Source organism: Monopterus albus, unplaced genomic scaffold (assembly GCF_001952655.1).
Source record: "Monopterus albus unplaced genomic scaffold, M_albus_1.0 scaffold71.1, whole genome shotgun sequence".
Classification (NCBI taxonomy): domain Eukaryota; kingdom Metazoa; phylum Chordata; class Actinopteri; order Synbranchiformes; family Synbranchidae; genus Monopterus; species Monopterus albus.
Window position 1 is genome coordinate 434,260 of NW_018127951.1, and position 15,881 is coordinate 450,140.

A 15,881-nucleotide genomic window follows, 5' to 3' on the forward strand; every position below is an offset into this window, starting at 1 on the left:
ACACTTCCACTGTTATTCACATGGAGAATATGGGAGGAGGAAGTGAAATTAAGCCAGAGGATGCTGCCAAAGCAAAGGGGGTGGTGCAGGAGATGAAGACTGAGAAATTTGTTCACTTCCTACATTTTATGCTGGACTACAGTACCATCTTATCCAAGTGCAGTACTGATTTTCAGCATGACAATTTAAACATCACACGAACAAATCAGTTAGTTCAGGGTACCGCATCACGCTTAACCGAGTGAAGACCGCATATCGTACATCTCTACAGCCTGACACACTGAATGACTGCATGCAACTCTCCATAAATGGGGATTCAGTTGAATCTTTTTGCCCTGACAAGGCAGTTAGTTTCTGGATGTTTTCTGGAAAAGGTTCAAGACACATGGAACATAAAACCCCGACAAGAACAAAGAGCAGAGAAATGGAGACTGATGCACAGGAGAAGGATGATGAAGAAGATGCTATGCCCTCAACGTCGAGTGCCATTTGTGACTTCAGTTGATATGTCAGATTCAATATGACACAGTTGTTGATTATTGATATTCTACATTAAAAATATTTTTCTTATTTTATTCAGGCTGCTTAAATTCATTTCGGGCTAGTAAAAACCAAAGAGTACCTGCCCGAAGGGCTACCAGGGATTTTGAAATTTTGCGAGCCCTGGAACTGGTCCATGTGCACTGAACTGGAGACCGAATGTGGGCAAGTCTATAATATCTGCTAAAACAACAAATGTGGAAAACAAGTCAAGAAAAAACTTATCGCAGATTCGCAGCTGTAGCTCCTAGTGACGTCAATAAACTTACTGTAAGTTCAGTCGGTTTGGAAACACACCTCTTCTCCGTTTCAGCGACTCTTCGGTTAATTTAGTGCTAACCTTAACGTTAGTCGGGTATTTTAGTCCCGTTATCTCCTCGATTAGCTTAAAATGACTGAACTGTCACAAATCAGAAGAATACATTTCCTGTTATTTCATCATTTCTAACAGCTACAGAACACTACTCGGCAGTAACTGATGACGCTACGTCAGCTGTCACGTGACAATAACAAAATTTACGTTTGTGGCGCAGGCGCATTACAGTCGTACAGGTTCTTCAAAACAATATTGTAGCGGTACCGTGCTGGCAGTGTACGAGTGTTTACTGCCCACCGGTGGTCACGATGAGGAACTGCAGCGCCATGTAAATTCACTGATAATTCTTTTTAATTTATATTTTTCAATATTAACACGTTATTATTATAGTTCTTACTAAAACAATAATACTAATATCAGTGTTAGTAGAACAGCATTAATAAAGAGCTGCTTTAATACGTTGTTTTTTATTTTGGAGATCTTATAATGTCTCGATACTGGTGGAGTTGACTACCGCCATCCAGCGGCCACGGTGAGAAACTACAGCAAGTAAAATATGTCAAGTCAGACATGATAACCTAGTTACACTTTCGGTCAATACTTTCTAAATAAATCTATCATTACTGACAGTTGTAAGAGAAGGTTTTTACAGGTCTACACCAAATCATCCGAACTATAGTCAAGAAAGAATCTAAGTTAAATTGTTTTTATATTATCACTTCTAGGAGGATAATAGCTTGGTCATAATTAATTCATGGTCTGATTTAATAGCCCACTCTTATCTAACAATAAAAATAACAGTTAGGCCCATGAAAGAATTGCTGTTTGTCTGGGGCGCATGATTTTAATCCACGGTGGAGCTCCCACTTTTCCCATATTGTCTGACAGTAGTTTGGCATCAATTAACAACACCTGTGCGGCACATCGTCTATTAATAAATTATTCAGAAATACACCCTGACATCGGGATCACCTTTCTTTTGTCTCAAACTTTAGCTTAAGCCAGTTAGGATGTGCGTGTTTAATACTGTAGTAGTTCCGGTTTCCCCTCAGTTAAAGCGTGTTGTTTGTGGTGTCATCTCTGGAGCTGGTGATGAGGCTGTTGCTATAGTAACAGCGGTACGCAGGGCAGATACAGGCGCAAACGTTTAGTTAAGTTAGCGAGAGTAACGTTAGACTTTTTCCGGAAAGAGGTGATTTTCTCTTCAACATAAAAGTGTGTAAATAATATACAAACGTGACAAAGATTTGCTAAAATATGGTTACGGTAAGTAGCTCTGTCTCTTTGTCTATAGCCAAAATAGCTAACCAAAGGCTATCGTGAAATTTTAATAGACAATAGGTTCAACTGCAACACAGCCGGAAGTTTAATTTCAATCAATTTTACACAATGAGTATTTGCACAATAAATTGGGAGTGTTGAATTAAACTTGAATTATACATTTGATACAGAACACAATAGGGTGTGTTACAAAGATATTAAAATATGACAAGGTGGAAGGAAATGCTGAAATCCTCATCCAAAATAATCACTAAGCGCCAGGTGGGCGCAGTAGTCGTTTTGACTCTTATTTTGAAAGCAGTAGGCAAAATTGCGCTTTGTTGCCTAATGTGACTTGACGCTGGCAGTGCAGGGGAGCTGAGACAGGTAAAGGTGTGCGTGCGTTTGTGTTTTGTTTATGAATGTGGTGGAGAAAGGACGGGGTGACGGCGCAAAGAAGAGACGGAGAAGGGTGAAGGAAGGACAAAGACCTCGAATGAGAGGAGGAAGATCTGGAAAGAAAGAAGGAAAAAGAGAAGAGGGAAGGATGACGGACAGGATAGCTTCGTGTGGGAGCCTGTATGACAGCACCAACCTGCTGCTACAGTATTGCAACAATGGTGAGCTGCCCCTCATTTCATCAGACAACAGGGGAGGGAGAGAAGCCCACCGCCCAGACAGCTGAAATATGTTCAGATCACGAATGTCTCCAAAAGAATAAATGCATATATTTTGGAGGGCAAACTGAAATGTGCTTAGAAACGTGCAAACATTGACCCATAAATGCATTAACAATGACATTTCTTCGGTGGAAAGTTTGGTGAAAAAAATATTTTCATTTAGGTTTTCAAATATACAGGCTGAGTACAATTGTTGTAGATAAAATATAAATGGGACTTCCAGACACACTGACAATAATTTGGAGGGTGGATAAACATTATTCAGTGTACATATATTTTCTATGTGCAGAAGAAACCTATTTAATATTCGAAATGATGTTGTTTTCATTCATTTTTGTAGTTCTCCCTGCATTTTCTATATTTCACTCATTGCATTGATGTTTTTGTAGCTTTTGTTTTTCTGTTTTCCCCCAAGAGCTTTATCCTGTCCCGATAACAGTTTTTGGTTATAGTTGATGGTGAGAGAATGAAGTGATATCTTCTCTTTTAGTAAGCTGTCAAGCTGAGTCAGTGTTTTTCACCTGTGATATGACTAGCCAGAAGAATGGTGGTTGTCATTGTGAATGGGAATCTTGCCATGATTACAAATTTCCAGCTACATCCTTTAAACATGGCCCGTTTTCTGGGGTTGAATATGTAATTGTCTGTGATGGTCATTTAGCAGCTTAATTTGCCTCTCTTCTCCCTCCTGCACCCAAAATGCAAATACCTTGCTGCTGTGGATCATATCTGGCTCTGTCACCTGGTTAACGCTGGTTTCTTTAGCTGTTTCAAACAAAGTAGACATTTTTCTCATTCTGTTATTACAGTCAGTGTGGATTTATTTAGAAGGTGATCATTTTTCTCATTCTGTTATTTACTGTCAGTGTGGATTTATTTAGAAGGTGATTTTGTTATCTGGGGGAACTCTGACACACTGTCCGTGCAGCCTGGTAAACTTCACAGACGCTCATATTGAGCAGCAGGTGGAGAGACTGCAAGCGGTCATGAGAGTCTGATCAGAGCTAGGATGTTTGTTATCCAAGATGTAACATGTACCCTTCACTTGCAGTTGGTGAGTGTTGTGGTCCGAAGCGTCCTGCAGCTCGATGGCTCTAAGACAGACACACAGGCCCATGAGCTTCACAGGAACTCGGTGTATGTGATAGAAACGTAGAAATAAAAATATTTAGTGACTAATGTCGACTACAGTTTGTCTGAAGAGCTTGTTGAGTGACGGCTGGTCCTACAGGAAGGGATCAGCTGCTTAACCTGGGTGGTTTTTGCATTTTGTCCAAGGTGTCTGATGTTTTATTTTCAAAATAAGTACATTTTCATTTAATTTTGATTATTTATACCTGGTATATGTGGCAACTTTATTTCTTTCAAGCAATGTATTTTAAAGAAATTACTGCTCTAAGATAAACTTGAAATGCACTTGAAGACAGAGAAATTGATGCTCACACCGATATTCTGATTCATGGAACACCGGTAAATTAATGAGTTGTTTGCATTTCTGAGCGACAAATGTTCTCACAAGGATAGAAAGCTGAGAAGAAGAAACAAAGAAGGCTTGAGTTTGGGGTTAGATCTTTGATTTAGGGCAAATGTAGGACTATATTAAGTTAAGTGATCAGAGAATAAATGTCTCAGGGCAGATCCTCACAAATGTCAGAAACCAGGCTGGTATGTATTTACTGATATTTCCAGATACTGATGCACAAAAGAAAAGAACTGTCTTTCTGTTAGTTTTCCACCACCACCAGAAGTCAGAGGCCAGACTCTCTGGATCAGGGATTCGGTGTCTTATCAGAGGCACTGAGAAAGTTTCTTCTAATGCTAAAAGCACTGGAAGATGAAGGGAATCATCTGTGCACCTAAAATCATAGAGAGGCCAGTTGTAAAGCTGATCAACAGTTTAAGGACTCTACAGCACTGAATCCTGAATTATAGATTCTGAAAATAGGCCTGTGTGAAGTTTTAATACCAAGAAGTCAGGAGGGAAAATGGTGATCAGGTGTTTCACTGCAGTGCTGCGGCTGATTTGGGTAGACAGAGAATAATAGAGGACAGTAGAAGTTGTTGTTTTGTCTGGCCTGTTGAGTCAGATGCTGTATGTCCTGTTGAGCTTAGCACCTCCCCAGGGAGCTTCAGGCAACCAACTTCTGTCTTCCTTTTTTCCATCAGGCTCCATTTTCTCCTTTATTTCATTTGTCTGTCCTTTTGTCCTCCTCTGCCATCTGCCCTCTCACTGTAACCAGAGATCTTCAGTGTTCATCAGATCTGCTCTCCTTGGACCCTGATGCAAGGCCCTTGTTAATTAGACAAATTAACATTTATTTAACAATAAAAGATTATGAAAGTATTTGTTAGTATTTGAAAATTTAAAAATGAGCACCGTGTCTGTTTGCTACACTCGGCACTCCCTTTATTTGACTTTTTTTTATGTCCTCACGTAATCAAAAAAATAAGCTTTATAACAAAAAGACACCAACAAGGCTGCCTGCAGATGTGCAGGTGTCACCCGATGCCGATTATCCAAAAACATCAAATATCAGCTGATAAACAGTCTATCACTAGTTTACATGGGCTGTTTTTTATGAGTTTAAAGATCGAACTGTAACACTGTATTTTCCATGAAAATCCATACAATAACAGTTTGTAGTGACATCAGGACTGCGATTACAGGCAAATGAGGTTTTTTTGCAACCTGCTGAGATGCATCCATGCATTCTATGTGCATGCTAGCAGTGCAGAGTACTGTATGTTCTTTCAGCTGTAGATTGAAATGTAAAGACTGAAGCAGCGTATGGAGTCAGTCATGACACATTGTGCTGCTGCACAGCCCTGGGATTTGCCTGCTTTGTTTACTGTAAATGAAAAGAAAAAAACATCACATATCTGACTGTGCCTACAAAACAAGCAGTTACTCAGCACTTATTGTGTTTAGGCCTTCAGTTTAAGTTGAAGGAATAGGCTGGCTGTGGTTTGCGGTAATTAAGGAACGTGTCATCCAGTGCAACATTATGTAAGTGTTTTTAAAGGTTTTCGGACAATGTTGGAGTTCTGTAGCACAGAGAAATTGTATATGTCAGACGCTGATAATTCACATAATACTTATTAGTAGGATCAGCTCGTTGTTAGATTGGTCTTTTCAGTGATTTTTTTTTTTTACAATAAGATAAATATGGAATATCAACAGCCTTTTCACACAGGACAGGTTATACAAATGCATAGTAAGAGCATGTGGGTCATGTGTGCTGCATCACTTTTGTGAGTGTTACTGATCCTGGAGTCTGCAGCATCTCTTCCTGGTGGTGCCTGGCTGTACAGATGGTGATGCTGATGCACTGTGTGTGTGCATGGCCCTGAGCCAAGCTCCACCTCTTCTGCCTGCGGGACAGGAGGAGGAGAAGAAGAGGAGGGAAAAACAGGGGATGGGGATGCAAAGAGGAACAGGGAGTGGTCCAGGAAGCAAGGGAGAGAGGAGGAAGTAGAGGTGGGAGGAGGGAGTGGTCCAGCAGGACAGGATGGGAGATGTGTGTGTGTGTGTGTGTGTGTGTGTGTGTGTGTGTGTGAGAAAGTGATCGAGCACTGATCACAGACAGGAAGGGGAGGGAGTCCGAATCCCGAAAGCCTCTAGGAGAGGAAGAGTGAGAGAAAGTGGACAACCTGACTGTTTGCTCTGTGGACTGAATGACTGATTGATTGACAGGAGAAGGGACCAGACACTCAGTGTGGCACCATGGCAGGTAGGTCAGATGAGCTCCACCTTCATCAGTTTTCTTGATGCCCTGCATCAGCCTCGCTTTGTCCATCTCACTGTCGTACTCCAGCAGCTTTACACACTGAGGCACATTTAGCACACCCCCTCAAAATTTTATCATACATATCTTTCTGTCTGTCTTCTGTCCTCCTACTCCCCTTTCTCCAACTTCTCCTTTGCTTCTTCCTTCCCTCTCACTCCTTTGTCCATCAAGCTCCTCCGCATCTGGTGATATTTCTGTTTCCTGATAGCAGCCATACAGTCTGTCTGTATCAGCCTCACATCAGCTGGTTTTTAAGTAACACTTCACAATAATGCCTGTCTGGACTGGGATGGAAAGGGAAGTTAGCTTGTAATATGACGCGTGTGTGTGTGCATGTGCGCATGTGTCTCACCTGCTGAATTTCAAATAGATGTGGCTTTCATTAGGAGAGTAATGGAATACTGCTGAAGTGTAACTGTTTTTATTGTGTGTGTGAGGCAATTCAAGAGCAAATCGAAAGCTAGCCGACTAGGCAGCGTTTTTAAAACAGGTGTCTTGACAGTAGAGGAGATGAAAGTGAACCCTGCTGATCTCTGCAGTTGTTAGCTCTTCCTCTCTTCCCTCTCCTGCTTCAACATGCATCCTTCTTTCTCTCTACATGTTAAGAATGCTACTAAGACATGGTACAATAATTGCTATAACTCAAACTAACAGTGCCAAGTATTACATAATTCTTCAGATTATTTTATATGTTTTTTTTATCTTTTGTGTAGCTATTTTCAGTTGAGTACTGAATTTTATTATTCACCAAGCTGCGAACCAAATTCCCCCATAGGGACAGTAAAGTTGAAGTTGCGAACATTAAGACAGCATATTACTTTACATCAGTGCCCAGAATTGGGGGGGAATTGTTTTCTGTAAAGCATGATAACAAGACACAGTTCAACAATATTCAACATACAACCAAGTGCACATTATGTGTTTCATTCTAAATATATTTATATGCTGATATGACAAAATTCAGCATGTCAACGCCCAAGAGTTATTAACACATATGCTAAGCCTCTTTGTGTTAGCATGTACGTAATTAGGATTCAGTTCAAAACACAGTTGAGGCTTAAATCCAGCTTAGACTGATGGCATCTGGTCCAACTGTGAAAGTGTAGCTCTGAGCCTGACAATCTAACATGAGCCTGTCTCTGCATGGTGCCACCATCAGGACAAACTTTGCTTCTTTATGATCCACTTGTGCTGAAGAGTAGCAGAGATATTTCCATGTTTCATCCACCAATAATTTAGTTTTCTGGTTTGACTACAGTTGAGCATCACTACAGACTCTTTAGTGTATAGGTTGTGGTATAGTATAGTCTTCTAGTGAGAGTGATTGTAGTCTGTGTGCATTTAGTGCAACTTAAAAAGCGTGTCTGCTCCTCATTGTGTTCTGTACCAGATGGTTACAGCAGGTTAGATAAACAGGGCTATTGCTGTAGTCAGTTAAAAATTAATAATTCTTCTCTCCATCTACTCCCATCTCTCTCTCACTCTGAATCCTTTCTTTCTTTCACCCTCCGTCTCCTCCCACCTACAATCTGTCCTTTTCCACAGTACTTCAGTTCAATTCTGTTTCTTATGTTTGTCTCTGTTTGTTTTTTATTTGTACCATTTACTTGTATTTTTTTCACTTTGCCTATATTCTGTTGCAAGGACTCATTTTGTATACAATAATTAATGTAAAGAACAAGGACTTGATTTCTCCCACAGATGAGAATTGGGTTATTCCTGAAACTGACTATGATGGTTTGTCTGCATCATCCATGTGATCAGTGAATGAGGTACTGTTAGAGTAGCTAACATAGGCAGGAAGGTAAGAAGAGATTTGCTGGAGTATTTATTTATTTATTTAATATCCCTCCTCAGGAGGCAGGAGTTTTAATTTTCTAATGGGTCACTGGCTCTGAAGCAGCATTTGGACCACAGCAAAGATGAATATAAGGATTCTAGAAGTTGGAAACTATTCAAAAAGGGAGATGCAGCACAATCCACCATTTCAACTGTATTGGAAACTGTGGGACACAATACCTGAATTACCAGTGGGATCAATAAAGTATCTGTCTATCTACAGCTGAAGTAAGAGGTTTACATACACGTTAGCCAAATACATTTCAGCTCTGTTTTTCACAACTCCTGACATTTAATCATATAAACAGTCCATGTCTTAGGTCAGTTAGGATCACTCCTTTATTTTAAGTATGTCAAGTGTCAGAATACTAATAGAGAGAACAATTTATTTCAGCTTTTAGTATTTGTAGCATTGCCTTTAAATTGTTTATCTTGGATCAAATGGCTCAGGATGCCTTCCACAAGCTTCTTACAAGAAGTTGCTGGAATTTTAGCCCATTCCCCCAGATGGTGGATCTGAGTCAGGTCTGTAGGCCTCCTTGAGGTCAGTACCTTGAGTTTGTTGTTCTCTAAAAATAAAAATAAAAAAATACTTGCATCATGCATAAAGTACATGTCCTAACCGGCTTGTTGAAATGAGTTTGTGAACATGACGTCTGTGGTTGTGGTTAAAAAATCAGTTTTAAAGACTTCAGCCTAAGTGTATCTAAACTTCTGACTTTAACTGAATCAAATACCAGAATTAAATGCATTTTGAAGATATGTAAAAGAAATGTAACAATTAAATTAAAACATTTTTATTTATATTCAGCAAAGCATGCCATTTGGATAAGCCAGACTGATCACTACATCAAATCATTTCAGCAGAAAGTTAATGATGACTGCTTGAGACAGTCTGACAGCAGCGCTCCAGATCTCCAAATCTGAAGCTTGCTTTCCCTCTGACCCTTTCCTTTCCCATTGGACTGTGAGATGTGATACAGTCATAGTAACAGTAGCACTTGTGTCCCCCAGCTCAATTCGCAATGCTGAAGTGATGCATGCTGGGAGTGTCATAGTGGCGAGACAGTGCCGAAGCAGAGTGACCTGTAAAGTTTTTCTTGCTTTTTTTACAATAAGTTACAGTTAAAACTTGAAACTGGCGCAGATCTGACCTTTGCACTGCACAAGTGTGAGTTTTGCATTAAAAATAACAAGACAAGGAAAGAAGCTCATGTTACATCATCATTGTTTTGGTTTTAGGTTATTTTAGTGTGTGAATGTGTGTGTGTGTGTGTGTGTGTGTGTATTTAGAATTTTGTGATTAAAACTAAAATTTGGTTTATCTCATGCAGCTTGAGCCATAGAGGCAGTCTGGCTTATACAGAATCTTTTAGAAATTTGTGATATTTGTAGTGTTATTTGAATAATTTTAAGTATTTTAGCTTTAATTAGGAGCACCTCTAAATATAATGTAGTCCAGTACAACATCACCTTTAACTATGACTTCAATAATAAACATTTAGTTGAATTTATACATTTATGACGATTTCACCAAAAATGGAAACATTCTGAGCTTCATACACACAAATGTTAAGTGTTGCATTGAATTGCATACAGTTGTACACGTGTACCTAATAAAGTGGCCAGTGAGTGTATACTGTCAATTGAAAGGAGAATATAAGGCCAATAGGTGTGCAGAAATGTAAAGAAATCCCATTTTTAGAATGTGGGAGACTTAATAAAAGTAGTATGTACTTATAAACTATGGTATACCTCAGTTCACCAGTTCACACCAGTTTACCTCTGCTGGTGGAAATAAATCAGTTAAATGGGGAGAATTCAATAATCCTTCAGTACTGCATAAAAAGATTTGCAAATGCTCAGCAATTAATTTGAGAAAAAGCAAATATACATAATATTAACAGAGTGCATACATTGCTTTTTGATTAAGACACAATTTGCTATTAAAAAGACCAAATTACAGCTTCTTAATTAATTACAGCTTCTTAATTTGGACACTTAAAGGCACTCTGTGGAGTTACATACTGTCTTTGTGTCCTTAAAGCCTAACACGCATACTGTATCTCCTTGCTCATAAAACACTTTTTATATATTTTCAAAGCTGCGTCATTTACACCCCTATTTACATGAAGTAACTGTCATCTCCTTTTTCTCACATTTGCATTACTGCCCTATGCAGCTGCAGGAACAGCGACACATGCAAAAGCAATGGTACAAACAAAACAGCGACCTGCCAATCAGAATATTTCTGCTGGTGTTTAAAAACTCCACAGACTTTAAATCTTAATGCTCGAGGATGTAAATAAGAAAACAAAGCTTAGTTTCTCCCTCAGTAACTCTGTCCCCGTCCCCCTCTTTGTTCCCTTTCTTCTCTCTCTCTCTCACACACAACCAGCTATTTAGTGTTTTTTTTTCCTTCTCACACACTCAGGCAGTCTAAATTATTAAAACCAGACAAGATACCTGTATGCTCTTGTACCCGTGAGAAACTCAAAACCATTGTTTGACAAAGTAGCAGCGTAACACTCGCCCACAAGCAGCTGTTTGTGTATATGTCCAAACAAACAAGTGCCAGTGTTAAAATACAGCAGTTACTTGTGGCTCTTAGTCTTTTTATTTTATGTTTTCTCCCTTAAAGTCCGTCTTAAAGTCCGTCTGATGCACAGTCACACATGCTTCATAAGCTCTTCTCTCTCACATATCCGTGCATCCTATCATTGTTGCTAAGGGCATTGTTGCAGCACGTCCCCTCCATAAAACCATCCACCAATCAAACATTGTGGGAAGAACTGTGACGTTTTTCCAAGTATTTTGTGTTGACAGTGTTTAAATATCCATGTGATATATAAATAGCAAATTATTAAACACACTTACTTTTATCAGTGTTATACTTGAGTCTTATAAATTGTAAATTAGTTTAACTTAAGACCCTCAGAGTGCTAATGTGTGGTTCACTGCACTGTACACTTGTGCTAAGTTGTAGTCACTGTGGGAAGTGATGAGCTTTGTTAATAAATAATATAAGTAATAAAAGCAAATTTGTCATGTCCCTGTGTGTTTGTTGGCTTGTTGTGAGACATTGTGACCTGCAATATAAACTTAAAGATTCAGTAATATGCTGACTTCCTGTCCAGATGACACGGTTTCAGCTAGCAGTAACATGGACATGGAGGACCGGGTGTCCCACCTGGAGCAGAGGCTGCAGCTACAGGAGGATGAAATCCAGCTGCTGAAGGCTGCTCTAGCCGATGCCCTGCGTCGACTGGGAAACTGCGAGGAGCAGAACCTGGGGGCGCAACCAGGAGGCTTCCATCCTGCTGGGAGGAGACCACTGGCCACCACAGTGTCAGCACCAACTACCAAGGGTAAGTAAGTAAGGAGAGTCAAAGTCCTGTCCCCTTTATTGTTAGTTTTCTCATCAATCATCTGTGTTTTTCTAAGATAAATGTGAGCCTATCACTGTGATGATAGTGACAATTGAATGTCCCATTAGAACTAACATGCAACCAAACTCTTACCGGAGCTGTAGCTGCTGAATGCTAACAAAGTAATTCTGGTTTAAAATGGGGAACAAACCCCTCTACTGCGCTGACATTACACTATTTGTCATTTGAGAGTGAGATGATACTGTCACATTTTTTCCAGTGAAATTGGCCCATTACTGCTGAAAAAACCAATCAACTGAATGGAGACAATGAAAGTCGTGGGCAGCCTCACCAAATTGGAAATCTGATATGTCCACTCAGACACTCCTTTAATGTCAAATGCACAAAGTCTTTCCCTTGATGACATGGATCTTGAAACTAATAAATAAAAGTTTCCCTGCACATGCACCTTCAGGGACAACACTCTCACATACATTATAAAGGGTTATTCTGTGATCATTTTGAACAGTGGGCTATGCATAAATTGTCTGTGAAATTCTCAGCATCCTCTGATTCCTCTTTTGATGATTGTTTTTTACTTTTCAGTGCGTCAGCTCCTGCAGGCTCTTCCCTCCAGGCCTCTGAGCAACGGCTACATTCAACAAAAACGCCTCCTCTCTTCCCCTTCATCTCCCAAGAAAGAGGTGCTGCAGTCCATTAAGAGGTATATTTAAGAACGGAAAACAAATTTGTGGACTCACTTAGGCTTTGTAATTATTCTTAATCTCAGCAGAGAGTTGTTAGGGTTAAAAGGGTAAACTAGTGAAGATAATGACAAAAACTGAGAACAACAAATAAAGGGATGTGACCAGAGGTTTTTTTGTCACCCCACCTACCGCTTCACTGTCCATAATTCTTTCAAACTTTATTTCCTATCTGTCAAGTTTCATTTATTTTTATAGCCACCATCTAATCAGGAAAATGATTTGTAGTAGAAGGGTAGTGATATGTTTTTAATGTCAGACCATACTGTCACTGCTTTTGTTCCTTTTTTGTCCTCTCCTTAAATTCAGGAAGAGTATGTCCACAGAGCGCCTTACTGTGATGAAGCGAGAGGCGGGAGCGGAGAGTCGGAGTCGAACCACCTCCTCCAGCAGCTCCTCCGGTGGCAAAAGGTAACAGCCTCCTCCTGTCGGATGGTGCATCTCGTGTGAAATGACAGAAAACATTCATCTAATGTTGACAACATAACTCCACATCATATTTTGTAGCATCCATGCTCTTGTACTGTGGGCCAGCGGGGCTGTGGGCAAGTTCACTGGGTCACTGTAAACTGTTGTAATGAGCTGTTTTACCTTCCGTCTGTCTGACCTCAGTCAGTCTGAACAAGTTATGTGTCAGCCAGAGGCAGGAAAAAGCCTGACCTGCACTTTTTGATGTTTGACTGCCTCCATGTCTCTCATACGGGTTCACATTTTGCTTGCATCCTTTCCTTGTGTCTTGGCTCCACCCATGTAAGGAAAAGATGCAAGGAGAGAGGAATCAAGGAAACACACTTTAAAGGACATGAGACATGCTTTCCTCAGATTTTACATCTGAAGCATCCGATTACCATCTAATTTCACGTAAGGGGGCATAATAAACCTCTGCAAAGGATGCTCTCGTGTATCCTCACTCATGGCTCCTCCAGCAGCTTCCTCGCTCCTTGATCCTTAAAGCAGGAGTAAGAGTTTTGGGACGTCCTCGATCCTTGCTCGACCAAACGACAGTAAGCAAGGATCAAGGGCCGCAGAACAATCATATAGGAGACTTGTGAAGCAGCCATAGTTAGTATACACTGATCTGGACTGTGTCAGTCGTGTATTTTTAAAGCTCTGTGCTTGAGTGAAAGTACTTGTTTGGAACGGGGGTAACCTGATTTTAAATTCTTGATATTTAGTTAATCACATTTTATATTTCAAAGTACCGAACATGAGCATTTATATCTGCTTGAGATGAAGGTATTTTATATTTAAAGCCTCGAGGTTGTGAGCTGCTGCTCTCACTGATGCTCTACAGCTTCAGAAGTTTAAAGCCCACTCAGGATGTTTGAGAGGTTTTAATTATTCAGATTGTGAGGAGAGAAAAAACAGGGCAGATATGAATTCTGCACGTCTTCATCATTAGTATCATCTGACTAGTCTCACCATCATGTTACATGTCCACTGTCCTGTTGGCCTGCAGTAAATCTCAGATGTCACTATAAATTATCTGGTTTCCTTTTCTGGTTCAAGACACCTAGCTTTGGATAACCTGGATTTTGATATCATGACCTCTTATTTAAAACTATGTGTAAAGAATCTAAGAGTGCGTTTTGATGAGTCTCTTTTAAATTGGATAAACAGATAAATTCAGTGGTTAAGGCAAGCTTCTTTTAAACTGAGGCTTTTAACGTTAAATGTCTCCAATAAAAACAACTCATGCATTTATTGACTCAAGTCTTGCCTAGAGCAGCGCCCTTTAATTTGGGATCATCCAGACATTGATCTCCAGACTTGACTTAGCTCAAAATAAGGCGGACTGGCTTTTTACAGGCGCCCAGAAATTTGACCACATAACCTCTATTCTGTCTTCTCGTCAATGGCCTTGGGTTCAGCAAAGGGTTGTTTTTAAATTATTGATAAATGTTTTTGAAGCACTGCATAATCTTGCTCCCTCTTATATATTTGAGCTCTTACATATCTATACCTCAGCTAGATCTCTTAGATCCATAGATCAGCACTTGTTGACTGCACCAGATCTAGACTAAAGCGTTGGGGTGATGTTAGTGGTAGCTGCCCCTAAACTTTGGAATGATTTATCACTTGAAGTCAGAGCTGCAGCTAACTCGACTTCATTCCACACATTGTTGAAAACCTACCTTTTCTCCCAGGCTTTTAACTCTGGTATAGTTTGTGGTATGCTGAGTGTTTATGTGATGGTGCTTTTATTATTTTTCTTAAGTGATGGTGTTTTTATGATTTTATACTATTTTACACTTTATGTGCTATTTTTTTTTTGGTGTTTAGAAAAGTGCTATATAAATAAAATTTGCTGCTGTCCTCTGCGACGCCACCAGTGTATCCTTGTGTCACAGCCAAGGGAACACAGCACCTTGCAGAGGAAGTTTGTCTTAGATTAAACATAGTCAGAAACACTTGTCCACAGTTACCTTTCCATTCATTCCATAATCCATCTTTCACTTTAATGTATAATAATTAATATTTTATTCACCACTATTGTTTTATGTTGTGTTCTTCCCACCCTGTCTTTCTGCTGAAGGATCAGATTTCCAACAGTTCTTGGTAAAACTGGGGTGTGGTTACTGGGCAGAGGGGTGGGTCTGCCCTGCTCAGGAAGTGTGCTGTGATTGGATGACAGGACCTCCGTAGACAGAGCTAAAAGTTTGCTCAGTGAAGGAGGAAGTTGGTTTTGTTGTATTGGCTGCTGAACAGAACAGGAACCGCTCCGGCTTCTCACCACTGTCGACTGCTCTTGTAACGGACACCTTGCAGATATGAAGAGATCTTCCAGGTAAATAGTTGCTTTACAATAAATAATCAGTGTTTGACTGAGAAAGCAAGGAGGATTTCCTGGTAAAGCTTTTGGAGGAGACAGTCTTACAGTAAATTCAGCATAAAAGTTAAATAAATGTATTATTTTTGTGATTAAAAAGCTTTAGTCTTTGAATGACCAGATGGCAACAGTAGTTTTTAATCAACTGGTTAAACATAAAACAACAGACTTCTTTGTGTCACACCGATGCTGGTCCCTCATTACGTAGTTGTTTGACTGCTATTTGAATAGATTACACTGTGAGCTTTAGTTGATGAAATGCATGTAGGCTTCACCATCTACGGTTTTTTTCCAGTTTAAACAAAGTCAGTCAGTTGTTTTAATCTAGCTTCATGACAGCCTGAGGAAGCTGTGTTGTTTTATGAGAGTGTGTTGTCATACAAACAGTTGGATGCGGTAGGTTTCATGTTGCAGGGCTGTGCATGGCTTTAGGGAGGGGCTGCAGCATAGAAACAACACAGTCAGGTCTGACAGTGACAAATATTATTCTTATTTT

The 15,881-nt window shown here is 39.9% G+C and overlaps 3 protein-coding genes across 7 annotated transcripts in view; 2 read left to right on the forward strand and 1 right to left on the reverse strand.

Moving 5' to 3' along the window:
- LOC109963250 (zinc finger protein 862) overlaps window positions 1-245 on the forward strand; it is a 1,114-nt gene extending 869 nt beyond the window's left edge. Inside the window, exon 2 of the mRNA XM_020605614.1 lies at window positions 1-245. This exon is cut by the window's left edge and continues 1 nt beyond it. Coding sequence (XP_020461270.1) covers window positions 1-245 — 245 coding nt within the window.
- Window positions 1-1,065, reverse strand: part of rhbdd1 (rhomboid domain containing 1) — a 7,099-nt gene extending 6,034 nt beyond the window's left edge. The window contains exon 1 of one of the 2 annotated variants that reach the window (XM_020605646.1): window positions 810-1,065. The gene's annotated coding sequence lies outside the window, so the exon portion shown is untranslated. The remainder of the gene's footprint in view (window positions 1-809) is intronic. The other variant, XM_020605645.1, reaches the window with a different exon arrangement.
- A 982-nt stretch (window positions 1,066-2,047) lies between these two features.
- Window positions 2,048-15,881, forward strand: part of eml2 (EMAP like 2) — a 28,477-nt gene continuing 14,643 nt past the window's right edge. Inside the window, exons 1-5 of one of the 4 annotated variants that reach the window (XM_020605630.1) lie at window positions 2,048-2,122; window positions 2,554-2,736; window positions 11,561-11,791; window positions 12,398-12,515; window positions 12,865-12,966. In XM_020605630.1, coding sequence (XP_020461286.1) covers window positions 2,613-2,736; window positions 11,561-11,791; window positions 12,398-12,515; window positions 12,865-12,966 — 575 coding nt within the window. In that variant the 5' untranslated portion in view covers window positions 2,048-2,122; window positions 2,554-2,612. Of the gene's footprint in view, window positions 2,123-2,421; window positions 2,737-6,454; window positions 6,528-11,560; window positions 11,792-12,397; window positions 12,516-12,864; window positions 12,967-15,188; window positions 15,344-15,881 lie in introns of those variants that run through there. The other 3 variants (XM_020605629.1, XM_020605631.1, XM_020605632.1) reach the window with 3 other exon arrangements.